Below are 27117 nucleotides of genomic sequence, written 5' to 3' on the forward strand. Positions count from 1 at the left end.
ATTAAAAGATCTCTAAGGTCCCTTCCAATGTTGTTATTCTGTTAAATTATTTTTTTCCCCCAGCACAGTATTAATTCTTCCCATTACTAAGTCTCCTGGAAAGCTATTCTCGGTCTGGTAACTTGACGTAAGATGGGCAGCCTATACATTTTATATTAATATGATGAACAATTATTTTGGTCAAAGAATAAATTTGAGAATGTAAGCTAAGTTTTGAAAAACATATGGGCAAAAACATTTCTTCTCTTCTGCTACAATATGACCACTAGGTCAGCAAACACATTTTCCTGGAGGAAAAAGTTAAAAGACAAGAACACTACTGAGATATAACAAATTTGGTTTATATGTCACTAAAATATGCCACGTCACATTCAAAGTCAGCTTCAACATCACATACAAAAACAGCTTTATTCAGAAAAGATGATAGCGCAAGCCATATATATATGATATTGTATTTTCAAAGCAAAATACAAATTTATGATGAAAGTATCAAGTAGGAAAAATTAAAAAAAAACATTGGTACAAATAAGCCAATATCAAATTCTATCACAAGGTGGTGCTAGCAACTGGCTAGAAAAAGTATGCTGAAAACATACATAAGAAAAAGTATTACTTAAATAAAGTATTAAAAAGTATTAATAAGCAAATACTATATTCATATTTTTATGGTTGCAGTTCTAATCATACTATTTTTTTTAAGAAATGCAATGCTCCTATGGATTTACTTGCATAGCTGTAGGCTATGCTGTCATTTTTCAAGATAGGAACAGTTCAACACAGTAATTTTCAGAATACCGAGAACCTGTTGAATTTTGTGAGCAATGGCTGACACAGTGGACAAGGCAATCACAAAATATCATGGTCCAAAAGGCAAACTTTTTTTCAATTAAAAAAAATCCATTTAAAAAGTTGCATAGCTTTGGCATATGCCATGGACTTAAGATAATATGTTGAAGGGAGTGAAAAACATGCAGGAAGTGGCCCCTGTTTGAGATATTGCCATTTCCCTTTTGTTTTAAGTCAGAAAATACAGTATAAGGTAGTAACAAAGTGCAAAAATAAAATTTCAGTCTTTCTTACAAGAGCTCATAGCAAATATCTCAGAGTTTACAAAATATAGCTTTTGAATTCTAATTTTTTGATCCTGAAATACTTGGACTCCAACATGATAAACCTTTGATGCAAACTGGTCGCAATACAGTAAGTAATATTCACAAAGCATACCATTACACAATACATTTTTACACATTCCGGACATCTAGTTTTTTTCACCGAACCACTAGCAACAAATCCCTGATCTAAATAAATAGTCACCTATACATATGCACGAAACAAAGAAAAAAAAGTTTCCCAGTAGGATGCTAGAAGAAACCCGCTAAAGATTTTCTTATCGCAGAATATTCCTAATAAAAATACCTTTATTTAAATGAATAGATGATATTCTACATACGCATCTACTTTTAAACATGGCATTAGTTATGTTATAAGCTGCAGGCATTTTCCACTTTAATATGATCTTAATGCAAAGCTTCAGGGCAGAAGGCTGTTACTTTCACTTTCCCAGAAAAAATGCATACCTATCAGCTTCTTTGCTATTAACACTGATTTCTCATTTTTGCCTTTTGATACAGGCCTACATAATTAATGCTGTACAATTAAACAATCCTTTTCAGACAGCTCAGTCCAATTTCATTTCACTTGGAGTATACATACAGAAGAACAGAACTGTTATGTGCGCTTCTTTTTACCTGACCAAACGACAAAAAAATACATCAGGATTATTGATCAGCAATGTAGTTGGGATTTAGAAAAAAAAAAAATGCTGAAAGCAGCTAAAAGACAATCACAAACTGTCACTAATGTAAAAATCCCCCAAACACCAGAGGACCTAAAAGAACATGAAGAATAAGATCATCTAATACATGGGCATTGTGATAAAAAGAAAATTTACACTCTTTAGCTTCTCTAAATCAGCTGTGGGGAGCACTTCAGTTTATACTACTGAATGAAAGTGATAAGGCATCCTGGAACTAGCAACAGCCATAGAGAAACCTATTATGAAATATTTAAAATAATACAGATTCTCTAGCACATAGAGATCTCTATATATACAGCTATAAAACAGGTAAGCTTCCCCAGGCACACACACATATTTAGCTTCTATGTCGATGTTATTTTACACAATTATATTTCTCAAAAATAAAATTGATTTGTGATTAAAATAAGCAAGAAAAGCAATCCTAATCCTATTTATATCCTTTATGTGGACACAAAGACGGACACAAACTGTTGGCAACTATGTATCACAGTCTGATGCTACCTTGATTTAATGCTACAAAGCAAGCTGTAAATTGTAATATAATTCCGTTCCAGTCTCCAGATAATACTCAAACGTTTTCAAATGTTTACTCTGTTTCATCAAATTGCAAATATTCAGAAATAGAAGGGCAGACACCATGGAGGAGGGATGAAGAAAGATACTTAAATATCCTGAATTTAGCACCCTGGTATTAATGGTTCTGAAGTTTGGGGAAAAAAAAAAAAGACTGAAAATTTGACATAGGGCCTATGCAAAAATTAAGCACCCAAGGCAAGTTACGCTATCATTTCAAAGTAACCAAAATGTTTCTACTGCTCTGGGATGTGTTGTATATGTTGCTGGAGACCTTGTATGCTAGACTACTTTTCCAATCTCACTTGCAATGGGGTTAAACACAGAGCATCTTTGGCAACTCAGAACGAAAAAGGGAAAGGCTATCTTAGCATGGCATCTTTTCTGTAAAACGTATGAAAAAAAAGCTTTTATTGTGCATCACAATCAAGGGACACCACAGATAGGCAGCACAGAAACATCCCACCGAGCGATTCATGCTTGCTTCTGCTGTTCTTGCTTGGCTGACGGTTTGTTTGGCGGCTGCAACTTGTACATGCTGAAGTAGCTCACCACTTGCTGTGGCACCTCTGCCAGGACACTTTGAGCAAGAGCTTCCTTGGGGGCCTAATTCAAAGGACAGAGAGAGAAGTAAAGCCAATTGATTCAATTCCTGCTCATCTAGGAAGATCTCAGGAGCGCTTTTTTTAAAGGAAAGACCGCTACCACAAACTGACTTGTCCGTTAAGGTTGTTTTTATGAGCTGTCGTGTCACGGTGGAGGAGTTCTTCCTTTTACACTAGCTTCATAAAGCCAAAACTAGCAGCAGAGCATTTTGGATATGAAAACTAAATGAAAACATTATGTAAGATCTATAAAAATAACCACCATGCATTGTTGCAAGACATAACCAAACATTGAGCAATGTTAAGTTGCTTAATTAGTGGAAGTTCTGTAAGATTGATAAAGCCAAACTTTTCCTGTAGCCACAAATAGAAGGCATCCAACATATCCTGGCTCCCTGCCACGTAGCGGCAGCCCTGCCCGAGCTGCTCAACGTTATAGCCACAGTGGCAGTTGATACCCCCAGGCTTATGGTCATGAACCACCCGCTGCCATCGCTACCGGATTGGGTGATCCGGTCTGAACCGGGAGCATTTCATCCCTGCTTCAATGAAGTGGTATAAGTCAGAGAGATGACATATAATAACTATAAATATTTTAGACATGTATCTACTTTCCTCTCCCTCACAGGGATATTCCTTTAACATGTTGCTCACATAAACCTACTACTTCAAAAGTTTCCATTATGGATGAAAATTCATAACAAAGATTCATAGATTTCATTCAGAACTGATCTTTGATGGTTTAATTGGCTGTATGTTTCAAGCAGAGTTCAATAAGAATGCCTGGAGTGTACAAGAGCACCAACATAGCATCAATCTACCCCAAACAGACCCTGTGCGTAATCTGGGGGTTGTCCTAGACTCACGACTCCTGCTCGAAGAGCAGGTGGCATTCATGGCTAGGAGGGCCTTTGCGCAACTGTGGGTTGTGCGCCAGTTATGCCCTTTCCTGGACCAACAATCCCTACTCAGTCACTCATGCCCTAGTCACTTCCTGTCTTGACTATTGCAACACACTCTACATGGGGCTGCCCTTGAAGAGCATCCAGAAGCTCCGGTTGGTACAAAATGCAATGGCCCACATGGTTTGGGGCAGATCCTGGTGTGCACATGTATCACCTCTCCTGCAGAAGCTGCATTGGCTGCCAATTTGCTTCCGAGTGCAATTCAATGTGTTGGTTGTCACCTTTAAAGCCCTTCATGGCTTGGGACCAGGTTATCTGAGGGACCGTCTCTTGCCGGACACATCTACCAGAACCATCAGAGTGGGGAGGCAGGGAATGTTGTGGAGATACACCTGGTGGGACCCAGAAGAAGGGCCTTCTCCGTGGTGGCCCCCTCTCTCTGGAACATCATGCCCACAGAGATTAGCATGGCCCCCACTCTAGCACTCTTCCAGAAGGTGCTGGTTCTGCCAGCGGGCCTGGGGAACCCAGAGTGGGATAGAAACCATTAAATGGCTCATGTGAGGTGCTGTTAATGGGGGAGGGGTGATTTTAGTATATTCATTTATTATATAACTTTTCTTTTATTAGTTTTATTGTTTTTATATGGGGTTTTATAATTCTGTAAGCCGTCTTGAGTCGCCATGTGTGAAAAGGCGGCAATATAAATTCTCTAAATAAATAAATAAATAAATAAAATCTACAACTTTTAAATAGCCATAATTTTCCTAGCTGGGAAAAGATGCAGCTGCTTTAAAGAGCTACAGAAAGTTGCTATTACATTCATCTCGTCACATGTTCTAAACACACCTTCCTAGGACTGAACTGGAAGCAATGCACATCTTTAAGAAATAAGACTTACATTGTGGAACTGTCTAAATGGCACAAACTGGACAATGTCTCGAAGAGCAGCCTCTCCTGAACGTGATCTCAAAGCTCCGCTGTCACTGTCCAGAAATTCCATGGCACTGAAATCAGCACCTCCAACACCAACAATAATGATGGACATGGGAAGCTTAGATGCATTGACAATAGAAGATCTGGTCTCATCAAGGTCTGTTATCACCCCATCCGTGATTATCAGGAGTATAAAATATTGCTGTTGAACAAAAGGACTTTGTTAAAACTGAGGAAAATATATTACAAAGGTATATTTGGGATACCAATTGGGACTGGGATACCAATTCATAAGAATGACAGAAAGGAAAAGTTCCAAAACAATACACTAAAAAAGATTAATGCAATTTGATGTGTGTCTTAGGTTGTTATCTGGAGAACAGTCCTTATACAAAGGCACTATTATTATCTCCAGATAAATTTCCAGAATAGTATTCTTTACTCTCCCACTGTACCTAACAATGATACTTAAGTTACAGGTCATCCTCAACTTACAACTTACAATTGAAATGTTAAAAAAATGATTTAAGTGTTATACCTGCAAAAAGTAAAGAAGAAAAAACATATTGTTAAAAGTAAAGAAGATAAATGATTGGAAGATTGTTTGGGTAAAAATTTAAAGGGAAAAATGGAATAAAATAAAATATACTGTTTATAATTAAAAAGATAAGAGGAATTTTGTGAAATATACTTGATAAATGAAAGATCAGGGTTGCCTGGACTCCGTAGTGGAAAATATTAAATTGAAGATAAATACAGCAATAGAGAGAGATGAAGGAGGAGAAGAGAGGTGGAAGAGAAGAGGAAGGAGAGAGGGAAGGAAGAGTAGGGAGGAAGGAAGGGAAGGGAAATTAAAGTAGGAGAAAGGGGAAGAGAGGGGGGAAGAGAGGAGGAGAAGGAGAAAGGGAGGGGAAGTACATAAGAGAAGAAGAGGGGAAGAGAAAGTAAGAAGGAAAGAAGAGAGGGAGATGACAGGATTGAGAAGAAAGACTGCTGTACAACAAAAAAGATGAAATGGAAGAAACTTGTATAAACTTATATAAATATACTAAGATAAAGAATGAATGGTTAAAAAATAAAACATGGCTTAGGCCCGGGGTATCTGCAGGATCATCTCCTGCCTTCCTCCCACCGTCCGGTGCGCTCACACAGAGCGGGCCTCCTCAGGGTGCCGTCAGCCAGACAATGTCAGCTGGTGGCCCCAGGGCAAGAGCGTTCTCTGTGGGAGCGCTGACCCTCTGGAATGGGTTGCCCACCGGCATCAGGACAGCCCCGGACCTCCTCTCCTTCCGCCACGAATTGAAGACGTGGCTTTTTTACCAAATGGGCTGAATCTGTAGAGGTGATTCCAAATAATTTTAATAATTTTTAATTGATTTTAATTTAATTTTAAACTGATTTTAATTGTTTATGTAATTCTTTGTTTTGTTTTTGTAAGCCACCCGGAGTCCTGCGGGAGAAGGGCGGCATATAAATTACATAAATAAATAAATAAAATAAATAAATAAATAAAAGAGAATAAATATGAATAAGCAGGAAAATTAGAATTTGAGGGCGAATGAAGAGGTTGTTATATAAGTAAGCAAAGAAATATTGAGATATGATTAAAAAAAGGAAAAAAAAGAAAATTGGGGCAAAAATTGTAATTGAGTAAAATGTATTTGAATTTGATAAATTGTATAAGATAAGATATGGCCAATACTCTGTTCAAAAAAGATGTGGGGGAATGTGGGGGAACTTACAACAGTTCATTTAGTGACCATTCTAAGTTACAACGCACTGAAAAAAGTGACTTATAACTATTTCTCAGACTTACAGCTGTTGCAACATCCCCCTGGTCACGTGATTAAAATTCGGATGCTTGGCAACTGGTTCATATTTATGATGATTGCAGTGTCCCAGGGTCATGTGGCCACCTTTTGCAACCTTCCGACAAACAAAATTAATGGGGAAACCAGACTCACTTAACAACCATGTTACTAACTTAATAGCTGCAGCGATTCACTTAGCTGTGACAAGCAAGGTTGTAAAATGGGGCACAACTCACTTAACAGCTCACCTAGCAATAGAAATTTTGGACTCAATTTTGGGTTGTAAGTTGAGGGCTATCTGTACTTTAACAGTAAAACATTCCATTAAGTTTTCTCCATCAAATCTTAAATCAGCTTTTTACCCAACTAAATTGACTTCAATTTACTTTTATGTTTCTCACGGCAAACACCAATACTCACTTCTATTTAATTAATTTCATTTTAGACGCATTTTTATACAGAACCATTTTTGCTTCTTTAGACATTCATTTCCTCCCATCCATCCCAGGGGTGGGTTCTAAAATTTTTTACTACTGGTTCTGTGGGTGTGGCTTATTTTGTGGGCGTGGCTTGATGGTCATGTGACAATTCTTTAGGATTTAGCAGAAGTACTGATCTACCAGGCTTTTAACTGCTTGCAGAGACACCGGTCTACCCATTCGTTTCTGGAGGCACCGATCTACCACCACACACTGCCTTTTAACACTGATCAGCTGTAGGGCGGCCCTTTGAAGCCCCGCAACAAGAATTTAAACAGTTTTTTTCCTTCTAGTCGATCAGCTGGGATCGGCAGCCAGCAATAGATTGGGGGTGGGGCCAATTAAAAGGTAAGAATAACGCGGGGGGCAGGAGGCCCAGCTCCCGAACAAAGAGAACTGGTTCGGTGACATCATATCGTCACTGCTACCGGCTCGGCCAAACCGGGCAGAACCCACCACTGATCCATCCTCTCATGTAAGACTCCAGATACAGGCGCTTCTTGTTAATACCATGTTGAGGTTTAGAGCATTTTAAAGATATCACCCCATCTAAAAAAATATAGGATCCACTAAGGCCAACTCACAATTCAGAAAAATGGCAAATATGAGGGTTCCCAAAACTTGCAGGGAGATAACTGCTATGTTCTATCACAAGGAAAGGAAACCTGGTTATATTTTTGTTTCTTAGTTTCTTAGCCTGACAAATGGTAATAAACTCTTTCTACTTTTTTTTTTCATTCATGCATTGCTGCAATGAATTATTGTTGAAGTTATATATACCTGCTTCAAGAATCTTATAAAAAGTCATAATTCATGTTCTGAGCTTAATATTACCGTTTTCTAAATAAGTAATGATAGAATTATTAGCAGGAAGCAATAAATGTAGGATAATTAGAATCCGGCTGATATCTCAATTATGACTTCCAAGTAGGATAATTATTCAAATCAACAGTTACCAGCATTCACCCCAACGTGTAACAGATGTAAATTTGCTTTATGAAAACCAAAGTGCTTTTAAGAGCATCTCAGGGAAAAGAAATGGACAGGTACAGATATTTATGTTCTACACAAATAGCAGTTAGTACTACTCTTCATGCCTTATCATAAATAATTAATCTCCGTTTTGCAACATTTCACTTTTGGTACAAAGTACTAAAAGGATTCTAACATGGTAGAGAGGCTTGCCAAATGTAGTTGCTTATATGTATTAAAAAAAATTCAACTTGTTTGTTTATATGTCATTACCACAAACTTTCGCTAATTCAGAAATTCAGTCCACTACTCATTCCCTCATCAGTATCTTTTCACAACACCTAAGCATAGCAAAAAGATACTTACTGAGGCTGTTCTCTGCTGTGAAGCTGCAGCAGCAAATCTAGCTACATGATTGATGATTGGAGAGAAATTGGTGGGCCCATACAATCTTATTTGAGGAAGGCAGACCCGGTATGCATCAACAATACCCTGGACACCTGCAGGGAATAAAAACATAATGAAGAAAATGTATCCACCATGGTCACCCTCGACTCTAGTTTATGAAGGTCTATATCAGGGGTGTCAAACTGGCGGCCCACAGGCCAGATGCATCAAGTGCAGGCCACGCCCACCCCAGCTACACAAAGGGGGGGAAACTTTGTGATACGTCATGTGATGTCACGAGTTTGACATCCATGGTCTATATGCTGAATGCCTCAATAAGCATTTCTATTGTAAATGGTCTATATTTAAGGCAGAAGATCTACAAAGTTGCTTATCTCAAGCCTTAAAGTAAGCAGACTAGCTAGTCAAACAGTGAATGAAACTTAAATCCCAAGGACTTTTGAAGGCCACATGACTTTGGAGAAGAGCTGTCAGTATTTCTTGCAAAGATGATTCTTTTCATATTATTAAATCCTGAAAGTACAGCAGCACGCAGAGAATTTCATCATGACCCAACATCAAAAGTCTTGTAGCAACACAGCTTCTTGTTCCAAAGAGAATTTCCTGCAGTAAAATTTTAACAGTTCCACAAATGGCAACTCCTTTATGGAAAGAAATCATAAGACACTCATATACTTTAGCAGTCCCTTTGTGGCACTTCATTAGAATTATATTTGTAAAGGTTTTTAAAAAACAAATAATTCCTTCGCATATTTTCAGAAGTGTCTAACCTGTTGCTAATCTCTCTGCAGGCAGGGAATTTTGATCAGAAATCTTTATTTTTACAATTCTCTCTGAATAATTATGCAAAATTAACCGGGTTAATTTTAGAATGCGCTCTACTATTACATTCAGCATACCTGGAAATGTCAGGACATAGTATATTATATTTTGTAGTTGTAGTTTTGTATTTTGTAGTATTTTAAAACTTACCATTGCAGAAGGGGTTTGATGGGTTGAAGTTCAACGGGAATTCATGAGACACCTGAAAATACATAAAGGTACCCATTTCTTTTCCCCACGGGTTCACTTATCTTTCTACTTTCAAAATAGCTTTCCTCTAAATCGAACTTTCACAACGTTAGCCATTTTTAAGATTGATGGATGTCAACTCCCAGAATTTCCCAACCAGTAGAATTCTGGGAATTGAGCAATGGTGGGTTGCCCCCCAGTTTGGACCGGTTTGCAAGAACCAGTATTAAAACCAGCAGGAGGCTCCACCCACTGACCCGGACATCATCATAGGTGATCTGTGCATTGCTCTAAATCTACACCATGTCACTATTTTTAAATTTAATTAATGAAGTTTAACAATGTTCTAGAGTGTAAATTATCTTCCCAAAGCATACTGCTTACCTGCCATGAAGGGGGGATCTGAGCACCAAACCCAAAAGCTGGAAACATCTTATCTCTGTGTAAGCAATTTAGAGAAACAATGATAAGTAAATCCATAGTTGTGCATTCATTAGAATATATGTTCATGAACAGTACAGGCAGCCCTCAACTTACAACCATTGATTTTGTGACCTTTTGAAATAATAACAGCACTAAAAAATATGATTTATAACAAATTTTCACATTCATGACTGTGACAGCATCCTCAGGGTTACGTGATCAAAATTTGATCACTTGATAATTGGTGTGTATTAGGAGTGGTGCGGTGGCCTAGAGGTGGAGCTCTTGCCTTACAATCAGGAGGCTGCAAGTTCGATCCCAGGTAGGAGCAGATATTTCCGTCTCTGGGCACACTGAGAATATATCTGCTGAACAAAACTCCGCATTGGCAACAGGAAGGGCATCCGGCCATTAAAACATTCTGCTAGCTCCATTCAGTTGCCCAGACTCCCACCTCGCAAGGGATTATGGGGTCATTAAATGAAGATGATAACTGGTTTTTATTAATGATAGTTGCACTGTCCCAGGGTCATGCAATCATCATTCGTGACCTTCCCAGCCAGCTTCCAACAAGCAAAGTCAACTAGAAAAGCTTGAGTTGCTTAACAGCTGAATGATTCACTTAACAAACTGGGGCAAAAAAGATAATAAAATGAGGCAAAACTCATTTAACAACTGCCTGGCTTAGCAAAGGAAATTTTGGACTTGTGGTCGTAAACCGAGGAGTACAGTCCTTCCGCAGTTCCTGCTTACCTGAGAATATGTAGTTTGGGCACACTATCAAATTATCTGAGAGTAAGTTTAATTGAATCAGTGCGTGTTTATTCTATGTGCAAAATGATACAGAATAAAAAAAAAGGAAGTCCATGGAAAGACAACTCTTCCCCCACCAATGCAAGTCATTCTCCAAACAGACTGTTCAGGATTGCCCCCGATTGAAGATTTTAGGAGGTTCCAAGTGAACAAAGAAGCAATATAAAAGGATGAGAAAAGCCTTTCTTATTTACTCTTTTATGTTAGTTTATCTTAGGAACCAAGTGTTTTTTTTTTTTCAGTTGAATGCCACTCCAGTCATCTGATTTACCTGAAAAAAGTGTAGCCAAAGTGGAGCCGAAAATTAATCATACTTTTAATCCATCCAATAACTGAAGTTGAATCATTGTTGCAATAAAGGAAAAAGATCCAACATGATCTTCAGAGTGACGCCGACCAGTGTTTCCTCCAATTGCTCAATGCTAACAAAGTGGTTTACCCAACTTTGGAAGGACGGAAAGCTTGCATCTGTGACTCATATCTCCTTTCAAATATCTGCTAAATTATTCTGCGTGGATGGCAAAGCTAGGATTCTAATGTCCTCATACCACTGAGTTATTGCATATTGTTTGTAGCATCAATTCCAGCACAGGGTGGAGAATAAATAACCTAGTGGCACCAATATATACGTATTGTACTGAATACTGCAGTCCTCTAACTAATGTTTCTCAACTTCAGCAACTTGAAGATGAATGGACTGGGGAATTCTGGAAGTTGGAGTTCAGATATTTTAAAGTTACTGAAGTTGAGAGACACTGAACTAAAACATTCAGATTTCACAACAGTACTATGATTTATATATGAAGAAATGAAAAATCTATGAAATCCTAGTGGCATTGCTTATCTGCAGATGAAGGATCTCTGGTGAAACTGTAACTATTGCCAAGTGACACAGTGGTTAGAATGCAGTATTGCAGGCTAATTCTACTGACTGCCAGTTCGATCCCGACTGGCTCAAGGTTGACTCAGCCTGCCATTCTTCCGAGGTCGGTAAAATGATGACCCAGATTGCTGGGAGCAATATGCTGACTCTTTAAATTGCTTAGAGAGTGCTCTAAAGCAGCGGTATATAAATCTAAGTGCTATTTCTTCAATATCCCTGCCCTAACATGCCTCCCTCATGTGACATTGCATAGAAGATATACACTTTTCAAAGGTTAAATACAATTAGGCAAAACTGGAGACTTAAGCCTTCTGAAATCTCTTATTTCTTTGGGAGAAAGGAAGTTGAGTTGGAGTTCTGGTTCTGATTTCCAAATACTCAAACTATGGGATATTTAAAAAAAAACAAAAAACTTTTGTTTCATCAGAACCATGGATACAGCATGGAGTTGCACATTTGGTTCTGCAAGTGAACAGGAAGTATATATCTGCAGCAGGAATTAAGCAGGGGAGGAAAAAGGCAGAAGATACTGAAAAAAAATAGAAAAGCCAACTAAGTAGAAAGACAAGAAGATGGGATAGGTGGTTAATACTTCACAGAAGAAAGATGATTTGATAATAACTAGATGGCCTGATGAGTACACTGAAATAAATAGAATGCATTTGAATATGAGAATCTATTTTCAGAGTATTAGTGCAAGAATACAAGGAAGGAAACAATGAAAGTTTTAGAGGGAAGGCCGCTAAAGATTGGACAAAACTTCCCGGAATAAATTGCAGAACTTTTACAAGGGGGACATTCATAATACAAAAGCTCAATTACCTCAGCAACTGTTGGAAAACCCATCTCCCCCCCACACACTTTTTTATATACTTTTTTTCACTGAGAAGATACAACAGTGAGAATGTTTAGTTTTAGCTTAGCCCAGGGGTCTGCAACCTTAAATATTCAAAGAGCCATTTGGACCCGTTTCCCACAAAAAAGAAAACACCAGGAGCCACAAAACCTGGGTGGGCGTGGCCAACTCAGTGTCACTCACTTCCACCAGTCACATGAACCCCCCCGCCCCCGCCAGCCATGCCTATTCAGCAGGTCATTAGGGCAGAGAACCAGTTGTTAAAAAACATCAGGAACCACAAAATCCTTTTGACATATCTCTCTCTCCCTTCCCTCCCTCTCTTTCTGTCTCTCTCCCCCTCTCTCTGTATCTCTCTGTATGTATGTCTCTGCCCTGGCCGCTTCTCTATCCCCCGCCATCACCCTTACTTTCTCAGGCCAAGTGAGGAGTGACTGGGAGGGGAGGGCCAGCCAGTGGTGGGATCACCTGACAGGGAGCCACAGCAGAGGGCCCAAAGAGCTGCATGCAGCTCTGGAGCCGCAGGTTGCTGACCTCTGGCTTACACTTACACTTAATGTAAGTGTATGTTGAAAACCCACTCTTATTGATATTACCAAGGTTGGGAAATTTTAAAAATATGCAAATAATGAATTAAAATATTTAAAATAAGCTTTGGAGTATTGAAGAATCCAAGTACACTCATCATATTCAACAGTTTAAGAACAATTCAATAAAAACACATACGCATCATAATCCTGAATGACCGTTCCTACAGACCAAATGGCTGTCAAGTATTCATTCACTCCGTTGGGGCTGATGTAATGTAAGGAGTCTGAAGAACGAGGATCTCCATTAGACCCAGTAAAATCAATGCCAACCTATAATAACAACAATAATAATAATGTACAGACTTTACTTTGTTCCATATTACCTATTGTAATACCAATCAACAGGGCAAGCTACGTTTGTATGGGAAAATGTGAACGGTTTCCACCCCCCGCCCCATGGAATTAACAATTAGGGAAATGTTCCCAAATCCAGGAAGAAAAAAAACAACCTTCTTTGTGAACTCAATTTCCAGTCGCAATTAATTCAAAAGAGGCTGTACTTCCTTGAGCTTCTTTAAAGACAATTTTGATAAATACACTATACAATTTAGGAAGTTATAGAAACTGAATCCCAAAGCAATGCTGCAGGGAGCAATGTTTAAAAGCACAGAGTAGCATTGAACATCAGCCTCCTGTCCCCCAGCAGGAAAGCAGAACATCATGTCTCCTGTATCCTCTTCTGTAATGCCAGCGCTTTAGTACTAATGGAATAGTTCTGGCATGTATCCACCTTTCTCAAATGAACAGAGGTTATTGCCAATACTTAAAGACAGGGGAATTATAGTTTACTTACAGTAAAATTCAGCTGGCATCCCCCCATGACGTAGTCAAGGAAAGTACATTCTGTGATGACCTATAGAAAAGTCACATAGTGATACATAAACCAAGGAATCAACTTTTTTTTTTCACAATCTAGTTTTGTCCCAACAGGACCACGGCAGGATTTTCTACATCTAAATTGGGGATGGGGATGGACTGTGAGATGGGAACAGCAGTGTCCTAGTTGCAGAAATTTAAGGATTGACTAAATGCAAAATCCAAGTAAGATATTTGATGCTCGGTGCTGTATGGTACTGTTGCAGTAGGAATCACTAAGGCACTGCAGAGTCTCAGTTTTTAAGGCCAAAGGCTGATCTCAGAGCATGTGAGGGCGCAAACGTAACATCTGCTGCCAACCATTTTAAACAGCTCTTTGCGATAGCACAACTGTACTCTATGATCCCTCAAAAAAGACATTTGGTCCAAGGGGCTGCAGAGCACTTTTTACCCCTTTGAAACAGAAGAGCATTTTACAGTTATTGCACAACTTTCACTAGCTTCAACTACCCTTTTTCTTTTTCAAAAAAAAAAAAAAAAAAAGGAAAGCTGTGCAGTGGTTGAAGCAATGCTGTATTTGCAATCTTTCCTCTCTGCTAAACAAGGAAGAGCCAGTACAATGGATCAGATTAGTGCCAAAGGCTGCGTTCTGCATCAGCGAAACAACTTTTTCAGCCTAACTGATGTCAGAGAAGTTGTACCTAAAGAAACAGGAGGAAAGACACTATGTGCTCTTTTAATAAAAGCAGGATAAAAATCTAATACATGAATAAAATACTGCAAATTGTTAACCTTATAAAATTACAGAAGCTGCATCAAAATCTTGGATTTAGTCACAGTGCAAGGAACAATGTTTTCTTCCAGTACAATCATTAGATCAAATACTATTGTTATATTTCCCTTACCGCAGTGGATATGTCCACATAAATATGGACACAGTATTTTGAAAGCACTGACCTCACAGTGTTTAAAGCTCACAACCCCTGAGTTCTTGTAGCTTTTCTTTTTCTGCCTCTTCTTTTCATTGATGCATTCAAATTCAATCTACAGAAAAGAGTAAAAATGGCACATAGTTAGACTGTGATCCCAAATCTGTTTACTCAGAAACGTGCTCTCACCATACATGACTTTTGGCAACCTTTGTCCAAGTCCTATTCAGATCTGGGTCTAATAAAATCTACTTCTGAACTTTATATCATAAGTCATGGATAGCATAGTTGTCAATTACTTATGCCAGATTGTGTGAGAAAACTACTTTTTGAACTTGAGGAAGAAAAGAAGCAAATCTCTGCAACATTTTGTATTTACTGATTTTTAGACTGCTATTAAAATATTGCTGCTATTAATATTTTAGCATTCTGACCATACCACAAGACTATTAGAAGTAATAATAAACTTTTGGGAACTAGCAGTCTAGGGCTAAATGCCATAATTGCTCACAAACCTATGAGAAAAGGGAAGAAAAAGCAAGCAGATACTATCATGCTGCACAGCAGTTTTCATTTTGTCCAATAAGACATTTTGGATATCTCCCATTTATAGGCTCCCCTTTTGAATCAATCTCTTTATTTTAGCAAAGCCCCAAGGACCATCAGTGTTTGCTTCCACATTCATTTCAATTAACATGATAAAGATGTATAAATACACTAACTGGTGAATGTCGAGAGGCTTCCTTCAATTTAGACATTGTAGCTTGAAACGTCCCTATGAGATCATGCGAGCCATCATTGTCGTAGTCATAGCACTCAACCTAAAATGAAGCATACAGCATGAGCCTAGAATATTGTACATGGTATCATGATATCTAAGAATATCAAACTACGTTGCTGCTCAAACATAGTTACAAATTCAATAACTGTGATAGCGTCAACTTTGTTTTTAAAAACAGTCCATCAAAACCTGAATGCAGCAGTAGTAGTAATGCACTACTACTTAATATGCCATTACACATCTCATGTATTTGCACTTCTGCTTTAAAAATTAAGTTTTAAGGAAATTCAGTTGCTTGCATTTATCATTTTTGACGAGTTCACTGTTACACTGCAATCCAGCACATATCCAAAAATATATTTTTTAATGTTCTTAAGATACATGCACAGACATTCCCTTTAATGAAAACATGCAGAGATTCCTATTACCAATGATGATTTTTGGAAACAGATTTTGACATAATGAAAGCACACAGAATAAAGCTGAAGTCAGGGGTGGAACGCACTACAAGTACCCATGTTTCAACATGTATTTTATGGACATTCCTGAATTTAATGATTAACATAGTAATATGCAAATCATTAAGAGATATTAACCCAAAGTGATGTTTAATATAGGTTTTATAATATACAGAGTTACATTTCCCACCCATAATAGAAAAAAAGAATTCATGCTTGCTGCTTCAACACACAGAGACACACTTTGAAGATAGCTAATGAGGTATTCAAGTGAGATGCTTCTGCATTATGATTGCATAGAGAAACAAACCATTTGAACACATAAAATGACAGTACTGTCAGGAAGAAATAGAAAAGTTATTTTACTTACTACAACGAAATAGGCAGCTATGTAAGACAACGTGTGCATAAAGTATGAAAGCATTGTTCAGTTATTATAAGATCATACTTCCCTGTCTTGTTCATTATAATAGATTTTTAATTCCTGAAACAATAAAAGTTTTTCCATTTTCTCAGATGTACTTAATAAGGAAGTTTAGACTGCAAGCCTGATCACACATCAGATCAAACATTCACTACATTTGATTTTGCTCCATCAAAATGAGACGCACATTAAATAGCTTATTGAAGAATAGTGTTATTAATTATTCAAGAATGAAATTGGAAAGTAATTTTCCTAAAGTGTTAAAATACCAGTTGCAATCATGGCAGATAGGAAGGAAACTATAAAAATATGGCTTTTACTATTTTCATTATTTTTCCTTTCCTATGGAAATCCTTACGTCAAAATAGGGAGAGAGTGGAACATCAACATATGGATAAACAAAGAAGTATCGAAGTTGACAAGGTAAGACGAAACCATATTAATAAGATGAAAAACTCCTTCCAGGATTGCTATGTGATTCAGCATTGCTTCACACTTCCTCTTTTAAAAAAAAAAAAAAAAAAAAGCGCTGTGAGGCATAAGAAGATGGAGAGAACTTCTGGGAAGCAAACTATGTACATGTCACATTAAGCAACTCTGGTGATAAGTTCACATGAAATACATTTTTGCAAACACTTTTAGAGAATGCAAGGTGTCTTTGCTTGTGGTTATCAGGGTAGTGTTTAAATTCCAACACAGTATTAAAGGGAAAAGAAGGTTTAAATTAATTATCCAATTAAAGAAATAAGGCCTAAAGACATTAGGGAGCAGAGCTATAAGCATAGAAGTTTTGATGTAATATATGCAAAACTAGTTTTAAAAACAGTTTGTAAAACCCAGCCAGCTACTACTGATTTATCACATTTTAGAAAAATGGATGGGTGAGGAACATGGTCTTACATGGGTGAGGAACATGGTCTTACATAAACTCAATTACAGATGCATCACTAAAGAACTAGATCATCTTTCCCCACCTTCCATATGTTGCTTTTTCACCAGCTGAAGACTGGCCGACAGGCCTGCTGGTTGGATGCTGGTAGGAGTTGTAGTCTAATATAGTTTAATACAAAAAGATGCCGCTAAACTAGGGAAATTCTTGAATAGGCAGCTTCTGTGTCAACTGAGGCACATTCTCCTTATCAATCTATGATATTTTGGTAATTGATTAGAATGAAAGTTTGCTTGTTTTGACAATCAAATCATTCACTACCCACCAGTGTATTTTGCTGCCATATTTATGAATCTCTTTAATTTTCAGAATAACATAAGCAAATCCTATTTAATGTACAATTCATTCATACCTCAAAAAAGCTACAGAACAGAAATTTATGTTAAGGTTCTAAATTAAAACACCTTTGTTCAAAACACTTTCAAATTATAATACTTCTGCTTTCCTTCAATATTACCTTGATTGCTTTGTCCATGTCACCATAACACAAAGAGTTGAGAGAGATTTTGAATGGCCTCCAGACAGGATTCAAATTATTTTTAATAACCTATAAAAGTATGTATTTGATATATTAGCATGACTTCTGAATAAATCATTTTGGATAATACCTGCTGTTCAATTATTCCAACAACTAGCACAAATTTATCCAAGAATATAACAAATGTATCGCTGTATAAGAAAGTAGGCCTTTATTTCAATATTGACATTGTTCTATTAAGAAAAAATATATAATAAAAAAAAACCCTTCTTAAAACTTACAGCTGATTTTTTTAAAGTGCTATCCATTCAGAATTCAGCTGCAAAGTTTCAGAACTAAAGATGCTGAAATAAGATGTGATATGAAATAACCAAATGACACTTACTTCCGTCCTATGCACCATCACCCATTTTCCTTCAGATGTTTGCTTGTGAAATTCCAAATAAGGATCCGATTTTCCAAACAAATCCTGGAATTAGAAATAAGCTATGTGAATTATATTCCAAATAATCCTTTGTATTCTTTTGTAGTAATAGTCCTGTTGTCCAAAGCAATTCTGTTTATTCCCTCTCACTGATAGCTTTGCAAAGGGCTATGTATAATTTCTTTGATAATAGATTTTCTTCCTCGGAAAAAGTCAGGAAATGCATAACAATAAAACATTGTTCTCTAAAAGGGAACAATGGCAACAAACTAGGAAGGCAACCACCAAAAAATCAGGTTAAACAAGGAATGAAAAATCAGGATAATACCAAGATGGTTTTTTCTTTGCTTTAATTTATATGCCGCCCTTCTCCGGAGACTCAGGGCGGCTTACAATGCGTTAAGCAATAGCCTTCATACTTTTGTATATTTATACAGTCAGCTTATTGCCCCCACAATCTGGGTCCTCATTTCACCTACCTTTGAAAGGATGGAAGGCTGAGTCAACTTTGAGCCTGGTGAGATTTGAACTTGCAGTAATTGCAAGCAGCAGATGTTAATAACAGTGCTTTAGTCCACTGTACTACAGGCTCTGTACTTTAGATGTCAAAAGGGTTTTGTGGCTCCCGGTGTTTTCTTTTCTGTGGGAAACGGGTCCAAATGGCTGAGTGTTTAAGGTTGTCAACCCGTTCTAAACCAAGAAATTATGATAATCCAAAACTTGATCTTATGCCATCAGAACCAGGTTTACAATTTTGGGTAAAACTTTCCATAGCGTGACAGTCTGAGTATAGCGATTTACAAAACAGCAAGTTGTGCAGGAACATGTCAAGAGAAATACTGCTGTGGAGGGCCCATACCAGTGGTGGGTTGCCCCCGGTTCGCACTGGTTCTATAAACCGGTAGTAAAACCAACGGGAGGCCCCGCCCACTGACCCTGATGTCATGAAAACGCTTCTACGCATGCGCAGCCCTGTTTCGAACCGGTAGTAAAGGTAAGTAGAACCCACCCCTGGCCTATACATTTCAATATATAGGCCTAACAATCACCTTTTTGATATCTAACCCTGGAAACAAATTTTAGGAATTAAGGTGGGAAAGTTTTCCAGTTATCTCACCTTATTGTCTAGTTTCCTTGCTTCAACTTCAAGTAGGACTACACGATTGTCTTTTATTTCTTCTGCACTAATCTGAATAAACACAGACCAATTAAGATACTCCATTCTAATAAATTATGGCTATGTTTTATTTTATGAATCAAACAACGAAACACAAACGGAAGATTCTATGAGAAGTACATGTGACATTTCTATCAGTTTCAGAAGCAACAATAATAATATATCATGCAGTTGCAGGTAACTTTTTAAATTTTTGACCCTGGCTTTATTCAATGAGATTCTGCCTTGCTTTCATCGGAATAAGAGACATATATGCCATCCTGTTTGGAACTATTTTTATAAATGTTTTTAATTTTCAAAAGAATTTAGAAAATAATAAGATTACTATTTTAAAATATAAACTCAAATCTGATATGCAGCAGATTTGTCTTTGGATTAAAAATACAGTTTCCTATTTTTCAGACCACAAAAATGAAGAAGAAAATGTTGAACAAATGAGGAAAACATAAACAATAAATAGTTTTTAAGTTTATGAAAAACACTTTACAAAACTTCAAACGCATATTTGCAGAAAAGTAAATCGCGCTCTGCTGAATGACAGACCATTCATTTCTCTTGCTTATATTTATATACCGGAAGGAGGTGGAAAAGAGAAACTAAAAAATAATCAATCAGAAAATTTCTGCTTTGTTTTCATACCGTAATTGCACCTTTTCCTGCAGGTTTGCCATTCCTTAACAGTAAAGGTCTGGTAAGTGTCTTGCTAGAAACAATCTGTAAAATACAGAAAATTCAGGAAAAGAAAGCAATTTATTACAATTATCACCTCTAGTAACTGAAGGTTGTTTCAGATGCAATTAATGTTTTATGAAGTCAAAAACTATAATCAAATCCATAATCGCCACCACTGCCCTTTTGCTCATAAGCCCCATATACCTTAGTTTTTGCTATACTTCAATTCTTACATTTAATTTAAATTAAAACTTAGTTTCCTAGTTTAGATGAAATAGAAAATACTGCACTAAGGAAGATATGAGAGAAGCTACAGTATACTCTAGGATAAAAAAAGAAAATTGTATCTGCCATACAGATCTTCCTGTTTTAATAAATATTAGTATAAAAAGCCATGATTATTATGGCTCAACCAAAGTAGTCAAATGTCCCAATGGTATCTTCACCCATAGTTGTCACTCTTCTTCAGCCCTAGGAAAGAGGCATGTCAAGCCATTTCTGAAATCTTGTCAAGCAAACTGCAAGGATATCTTCAGGCAGTTGCTGGGAATCAAAACTGATTTGAAGGCCTACACATATGCACTCACACACATTAAATTAGAAAGCTTTTTAAATAGTCTACTAGTTTCCCATTCTGTTTTGATTTTAAAAATGGTTTAGAATCTGCAAATTGCTTTTAAAGACTATAGTTCTTTTATTGAAAAGGAGATGGACAATAAGTAACAATTTCTTCCATTTTCAATGTGTGTGCAAGGAACATTAATTAATTTTAGCATAAATGGAATTTCAAGTCCTGCCACTTGCTGGATCAAATTCAAGGTAAATGAACCAATTACAATTTCTAGAATGAAACCAATGGAAAGCACAAATTAATTGAAATTATACAAAAATCTGTTGATCAGGCAAGCTGGTTATTGCAACAGAACGTCCCTTGTAAAATAAAGATATCTTATCAATGTATTTTGGTCTTTCCCCCCCCATGGCCAATGCTATTATAATTTAAGAAATGTCCAGAACCTGTTTGCACATACCTGTCCCAGTGTGCATTCAAATTCTCCTAAGAAGTCATCATCGTTCAGCTGAACAGTTGTATTGTCAATGTCAAAAACCCCAAATTTGAGTTTCTGAACTAGTTCAAAATAGTAATCAATCTGGAATTTCTTGGAAAATTTAGGATTCAAACTGTTTTTGATCCTTTCTGTGCGATCAACCTGCAAAACAGTACAGTGGCTCACCACAATTTCTTTTTAACTTCTGTTTGAGCATTCTGAAAAATGCACTCCCCCAGAAAATTAAAGAAAATAGGAGTAAATATGCAATCCCATACTTATTTATATTAGTATGGAGGAAGGAGTAATAAATATATTTGCCTCCTTGAATTATTTATAAAGTAATAAAGCAGGGATCAAATAATGAATAAAATGATATGCATAAATCTCAATTAAGTATAAATAGATTTGCACAGGGTTATGCTGAAACTTTTGTAAAGTATAAACAGTACATTTTAGGCATGAAGAAATCTTTTTAAAAATCTTTACAATGATAGAATGCTGACAGATTTTCCTTCACAGATTGCTAAAAAATGTATAGTTGATTTTAAAAAAACTTTATTAATTGAATAAATGAAAGATAATATAGTAACACAGTAATACAAATATAATTTTAGATTACATCAATAATTAAATGCCAGTTCTGTTTATTTTGACTGAACTTACTTTCAAATAAATATGAAAGAAATGTTATTTTACTACTGTTTTTTCCTATTTTTCAGAAGCATTTGAAATATTATGCAAAATATTTTAACCCAACATGCAATTTTAACAAAACCAGAAAATATGTACTTTTAAACTGGCATTATTTTATTAATTCTTTGCCCAAGACAGTGCAAAGCTATCAAGGAACACCTATTCAATTACAAGAAGTCCTCAATTTATAACCATTCATTCAGCAGCGGTTTGAAGTTATGGCAGTCATTTTGACCCACTGTATGTTGTGCTTTATGACCACATAGCTTCCCAGTTGAAGTCATAGGTCAAGGACTATTTGTAATGGGATTTCCTTCATACTTCTTTAATTATGTGTCATGCACATTCCATCTCCCGAAAAGACACTCAATCTTCCGGAAAAGATTTTCAAGACATCTGGCATAAGATCTACTATTCTGTTTTTGTGTCAGATTGGCAAAGAAACAGAGCTCTTACACTGCTTGAATGTGTTGAAATTGCCATTTCAAATGGTTAATGGTGCATTTTTGTTTAAAAATAAAGTAGTCCTGATACCTAAGGGCAAAGTCAAAAGAGGACTTCCTGAACTTGCTATTTCCCAATAACAAAGCAGTCAGACTGTATTAATAACATAACAATAGCACTTAGACTTATATACCGCTACACAGTACTTTCCAGCCTTCTCTAAGCCGTTTACAGAGTCAGCATATTGCCCCCAACAATCTGGGTCCTCATTTCACCGACCTCCCAACGGCCATTATAACATACCTCGTACCACTGCTGTCCACTTGTGTATTGAAGTAGCACACAAAGTGGGTCTGACTTGGAGCTAATATCTCTATCCAGGAGATTGTTACAAGAAACAGTCAACTCCACCTTAGTTACACACTGTGCCGCCATCTGCAACAAGATGAGAAAATCAATTATCATGTGTACTCTGCATATATCAATAATTTGTTAGTTTATTTAGCAAGTTGTACCCACATGTAACTTTTGAAACTATATCCCTCCAGCTGCTACTGTTCTTAATGTCACTTAATTTACCATGTATTTAGACTTTTAATATATCATCCCATGTTATCCACTGCTTTCTTATATTGTCTATTTACTCTTGCTTTCAATCAAGCACCTTGTGCAAATATTAAGACAAATATGGATAATACATGAGTTTTATATTTTCAGAAACCAGGGATCAACTGATATACATATATTTACTTGAGATGTAACTTGAAAATCACACACTTTATGCAATGTAATCTAATCTTAGGAAAAAAGATTATAGAAAAAATGTAAGCTTTGTAATTGAGAGCCAATTTGGTGCAATGGTTATGGTGCTGGCCTGGAAACTAGACTTAGTCCAGGCCTAGGCATGAAAGCTATGAGAGTGATAGTTTGGGCCAGTCATCCTCTCCCAGCCCAATTCACTTTGCAAGGTTGTTGTAAAATAGAAGGAGGAAGGACTATTATAGGTCTGCTACTTTGAGTTACTTCTAGAGCAGGGCTGTCAAACTCTCGGCCCAAGGACTGGATGCGTCACATGCTGGCCATGCCCACGCCCAGTTTAGCAAAGGGGAAAAAAAGTCCCGATATGTCACATGACACTGCCGTGACACTGTGAGTTTAACACACCTGTTCTAGAGCAATAAAGACAAGAACATCTGTATAAAGTACTGTAATAGGTAAATTTATATTTTTCACTTATAACTGCTATAAAGAAAATTGAAACCTCCTTCTGTCTATATTTTTTTTTCCTTCTTGCACTTGTGTCTTTTTCTATTAGTTCTTGCTAGTTTTTTATTTTTAAAAACTTTATTAAAGTTACACACACACACACATCACACAAACAGTAAACTAGTTAACGAAACTGTAGGAAGTTAGTGCCCACATCTCTCCTAGAAAAATGAAATATTCTAGGAAATATTAAAAGGCAGAATATTTCCTCTAAAAGAGAAATAGAAATCTTAAGACAGACATTCAGCCCCCACACTCTCAATAGCCCATAGCAAATGTCAGCACTTAAGAGAGAAAGAGATAGCTAAGGCTATTCATAAGCAAATGCCCTCACCCAAGTTTCAACAAAGATAGGATTAGCCCTCTACCCATCTAGCAATAGAACTCACCACATGGCACCTGGGGAGATTACATCACCCAGCAAGATTCAACCAAGCTTGGGACTCAAAAGACAACTTACAAAGTTACCCCTGCATGGCCCCATGGGAGTCTGACAACCAATCAGAATACAAGCTCAAATCCAAAGCCCAACAGAGGGTATAAACACATGTGCTTTTTTGCCTAGGACTTCAAAACCATGTGGTCCTGTCCACCATTAAACCATCTTTTCAAGCAGTCTCCATGTTTCCAGTGTCTTTCTCCCCACTTGAAACTGAACCCAGATTGACATTTCTTCCAACAAAACCCAGCTTCAGAGGCTGCAGAGTCATGGAAGAGTCATTCTGGAAGGGCCTTCCAGAAGAGTTCATTCTTCAAAATCTAATGGACAACAATTATGGAAGAGTGCAACATAGCTTCCAGAGAAAGGGAGTGTGATGAAAAAACAACACCTTTCTTTGTAACCCCCTGGGATACCATAAGCAATCTTTCACAAGGAAGAAAACGTAGAAAATCTTTGGGTTGTTTTGTGATTATAGTTAGTCCTACCAGATGTAAGACTAAGGAAAAAATACAATACTGCACTAGCACATAAGTGCAAAGATAACACTGGGTCGCATAATGTCATGTGATGATCTAAACCAGAGGTTCTCAATTGGTGATAAAGAGAGGACTCAGCAGCAGCATAGCTAGGACCCATGAAAAACATTTTAAAATAATAAATTACAAATATAAGATAATATCTGTAAGCATAATATCCTTTTCAAAAAATAAAAGCAACCTTGTACTTCTGAGGGAGCCAGTTTGGCATAGTGGTTAAGCCATTAAGGCACCAAGCTAGAAACCCAGAGCTTTAGTCTTGCCCTAGGCAGCAAGCCAGCTGGATGACTTTGGACCAGCCACTCCCACTCAGCCCTAGGAAGTAGACAATGGCAAACCACTTCCCAAATCTTGCTAAGAAAATTGCAGACTCTTGTCCAGGCAGTCACCAGGAGTCAACACTGACTTGAAGGCACACGTGCACCCACAAACCTCTGAACGAAAGAGAAGAGTAAATAGCCAAATAGGTTTTTGTTTCTAACAGTGGGGTCAGTGGTGGGTTTCAAAAATTTGTACTACTAGTTCTGTGGGTGTGGCTTAGTGGGTGTGACATGGCTTGGTGGGCATGGCGTGGCTTGGTGGGCGTGGCAGGGGAAGGATTCTGTAAAATCTTCAGCCCTATGTGACCGCCCTGTGCGGTCACATAGGGCTGCCCTCCTCCGGTTACCATCGGCCAGACAATGTCGGCTGGTGGACGCCAGGATGAGGGCATTCTCCGTGGCCACACCGACCCTCTGGAATGAGTTATCCATCGGGCTCCGGACGGCCCCTGACCTCCGCACCAACCTGAAGACATGGCTGTTCCAGCATTTTCCCTGATCTGCTATGTGATTTTATTTGTCTGGGATTTTAATTGGTTGTTTTTAGGTTTTTAGGGTTTTTTTTACTGTTATATGTTTTAACTCTGTACGCCGTCCCGAGTCCTACGGGAGAAGGACGGCATATAAATTTAATTAAATAATAATAATAATAATAATAATAATAATAATAATAATAATAATAATTCCCTCCTCACTCCAGGGGAAGGTTACTGCAAAATCCCCATTTCCTCCCCATCAGCTGGGACTTGGGAGGCAGAGAATAGATGGGGGCGGTGCCAGTCAGAATTTTTACTACTGGTTCTCTGAACTACTCAAAATTTCCACTACCGGTTCTCCAGAACTGGTCAGAACCTGCTGAAACCCACCTCTGAGTGGGGTCCAACTTCTTAAAAAGAAATCAGCAGGGTCCTAAACCTTCTCGCCCTTTCTCTTGTCACAGTCCGCACAGGTAAGGCACTAAGTGGACCTAGCATATCATTCATTGCCTTTGATTTCTCAACACACCCAATATGTCCCAGGAGCCACACCTATTGGCAGCAGCTTCTTTTTCCCAAAATTATCTACAACACAGATACGAGTTCGCCCAAAAAGTTGTCTCCCGGCCTGTAATTCTACCACCCATGTATGACTGATATTAAGGATCAATAACAATCAACCTATTTATATAAACTTTCTTTCTCTGCGGTTATTCTCCCACTCACCTAAACGAACCTTTTCTGTCTTTTTAATCCCTCTGCCCCCCGACACCCCCGCACCCTTCCGGCTCCACTTTCTTCTACCTCGGCTAGTGTTGCTCAAACTGATGCCCTTCAAGGTCCCACCATCCCCCGGCCAGCCCGACCAAAAAGGATGCAATTAGTCGACCCCATCTGGAAGGAAGACTCGCCGCTGTACCGACCTCGAGAGATCACACCAGCAGCGATCCGTAAGCAGTGATCCTTCTCCTCCGGCCTCGCCCAGTTTCTGTTCCACGAAGCAAGGCAATAATAATGCAACGCAACGCAAGCTTGCAGCGGTAAGGCCGCTCAGGTATTTAAAGGGGCGGCGCTTCTACCGTCTCCCCCCCCCCCCCTTTTCCTCGCTGCCAATTGTGTAATCCAAGCAATTTTCCCCAACGTGGAAAGCCAGCCAGTTGTTGGCACCCAAAGGCGCATGCGCTCTGCTTTGAGTCTGTAAAGGTGATTGGTTGGTGTTTGTTTTTTTTTTTAAAGATTCCTAGACCAACCTTGGCATCTTTAAGCCTGGCGGACCTCAACTCCTAGAATTCCCCAGGCAGCAAAGGGAATTCTGGAAGTTGAAGTCCGCCAGGGTTAAAGTTGCCAAGGTTAGAGAGCCCTGTCCTAGACTAACCAAAATTTTGTGGGATGCTCCTCTTCTGAAAATGATAGGGATCACGTGATAGAACTCTGGCAACTGGGCTTCTCCGCGCGTGGGAAGTCAATGCCATGAAGTCTTTTTTTCAAACTGGGTAAGATGTCTAGACTTCAACTCCCAGAATTCCCCGTTAAGTCCTCAGGGAAAAGCCAAGAGGGCGGTGGGATGCTTTGAGTAATCACGGTTGCCAAGGAAGAGCGGAATGAATGCAACTCGGATCTTGTTCCCTCCGGATTTTTTTAAAGAAGGGGACATGAGGCTTTTCCGGTGTGGATCACAGCCATGCGAAAAGGCTGT

The 27117-nt window shown here is 38.0% G+C and overlaps 1 protein-coding gene across 2 annotated transcripts; it reads right to left on the reverse strand.

Annotated features, from left to right (window-relative positions):
* Window positions 1-389: 389 nt before the first annotated feature.
* On the reverse strand, window positions 390-26750 carry CPNE3 (copine 3). 2 transcript variants are annotated; one of them, XM_070940463.1, is made up of 17 exons: window positions 26345-26750; window positions 22685-22816; window positions 21224-21403; window positions 20160-20234; window positions 19461-19532; window positions 18305-18388; window positions 17899-17988; window positions 15552-15650; window positions 14858-14944; window positions 13878-13937; window positions 13221-13354; window positions 9904-9958; window positions 9481-9532; window positions 8467-8600; window positions 4804-5040; window positions 2859-2998; window positions 390-1748 (listed from the first exon to the last, which is right to left on the reverse strand). In XM_070940463.1, the coding sequence occupies exons 2-16, from the start codon at window positions 22814-22816 to the stop codon at window positions 2867-2869; spliced, it is 1623 nt and encodes a 540-aa protein (XP_070796564.1). In that variant the 5' UTR covers window positions 26345-26750; the 3' UTR covers window positions 390-1748; window positions 2859-2866. The 2 variants fall into 2 exon arrangements, with proteins under 2 accessions (XP_070796564.1, XP_070796562.1); XM_070940461.1 differs by having other exon boundaries at window positions 390-2998.
* Window positions 26751-27117: the final 367 nt, after the last annotated feature.

This window comes from Pituophis catenifer, unplaced genomic scaffold, assembly GCF_029215685.1.
Source record: "Pituophis catenifer annectens isolate HBS135680 unplaced genomic scaffold, rPitCat1.0.hap2 SCAF_3, whole genome shotgun sequence".
Lineage (NCBI taxonomy): Eukaryota > Metazoa > Chordata > Lepidosauria > Squamata > Colubridae > Pituophis > Pituophis catenifer.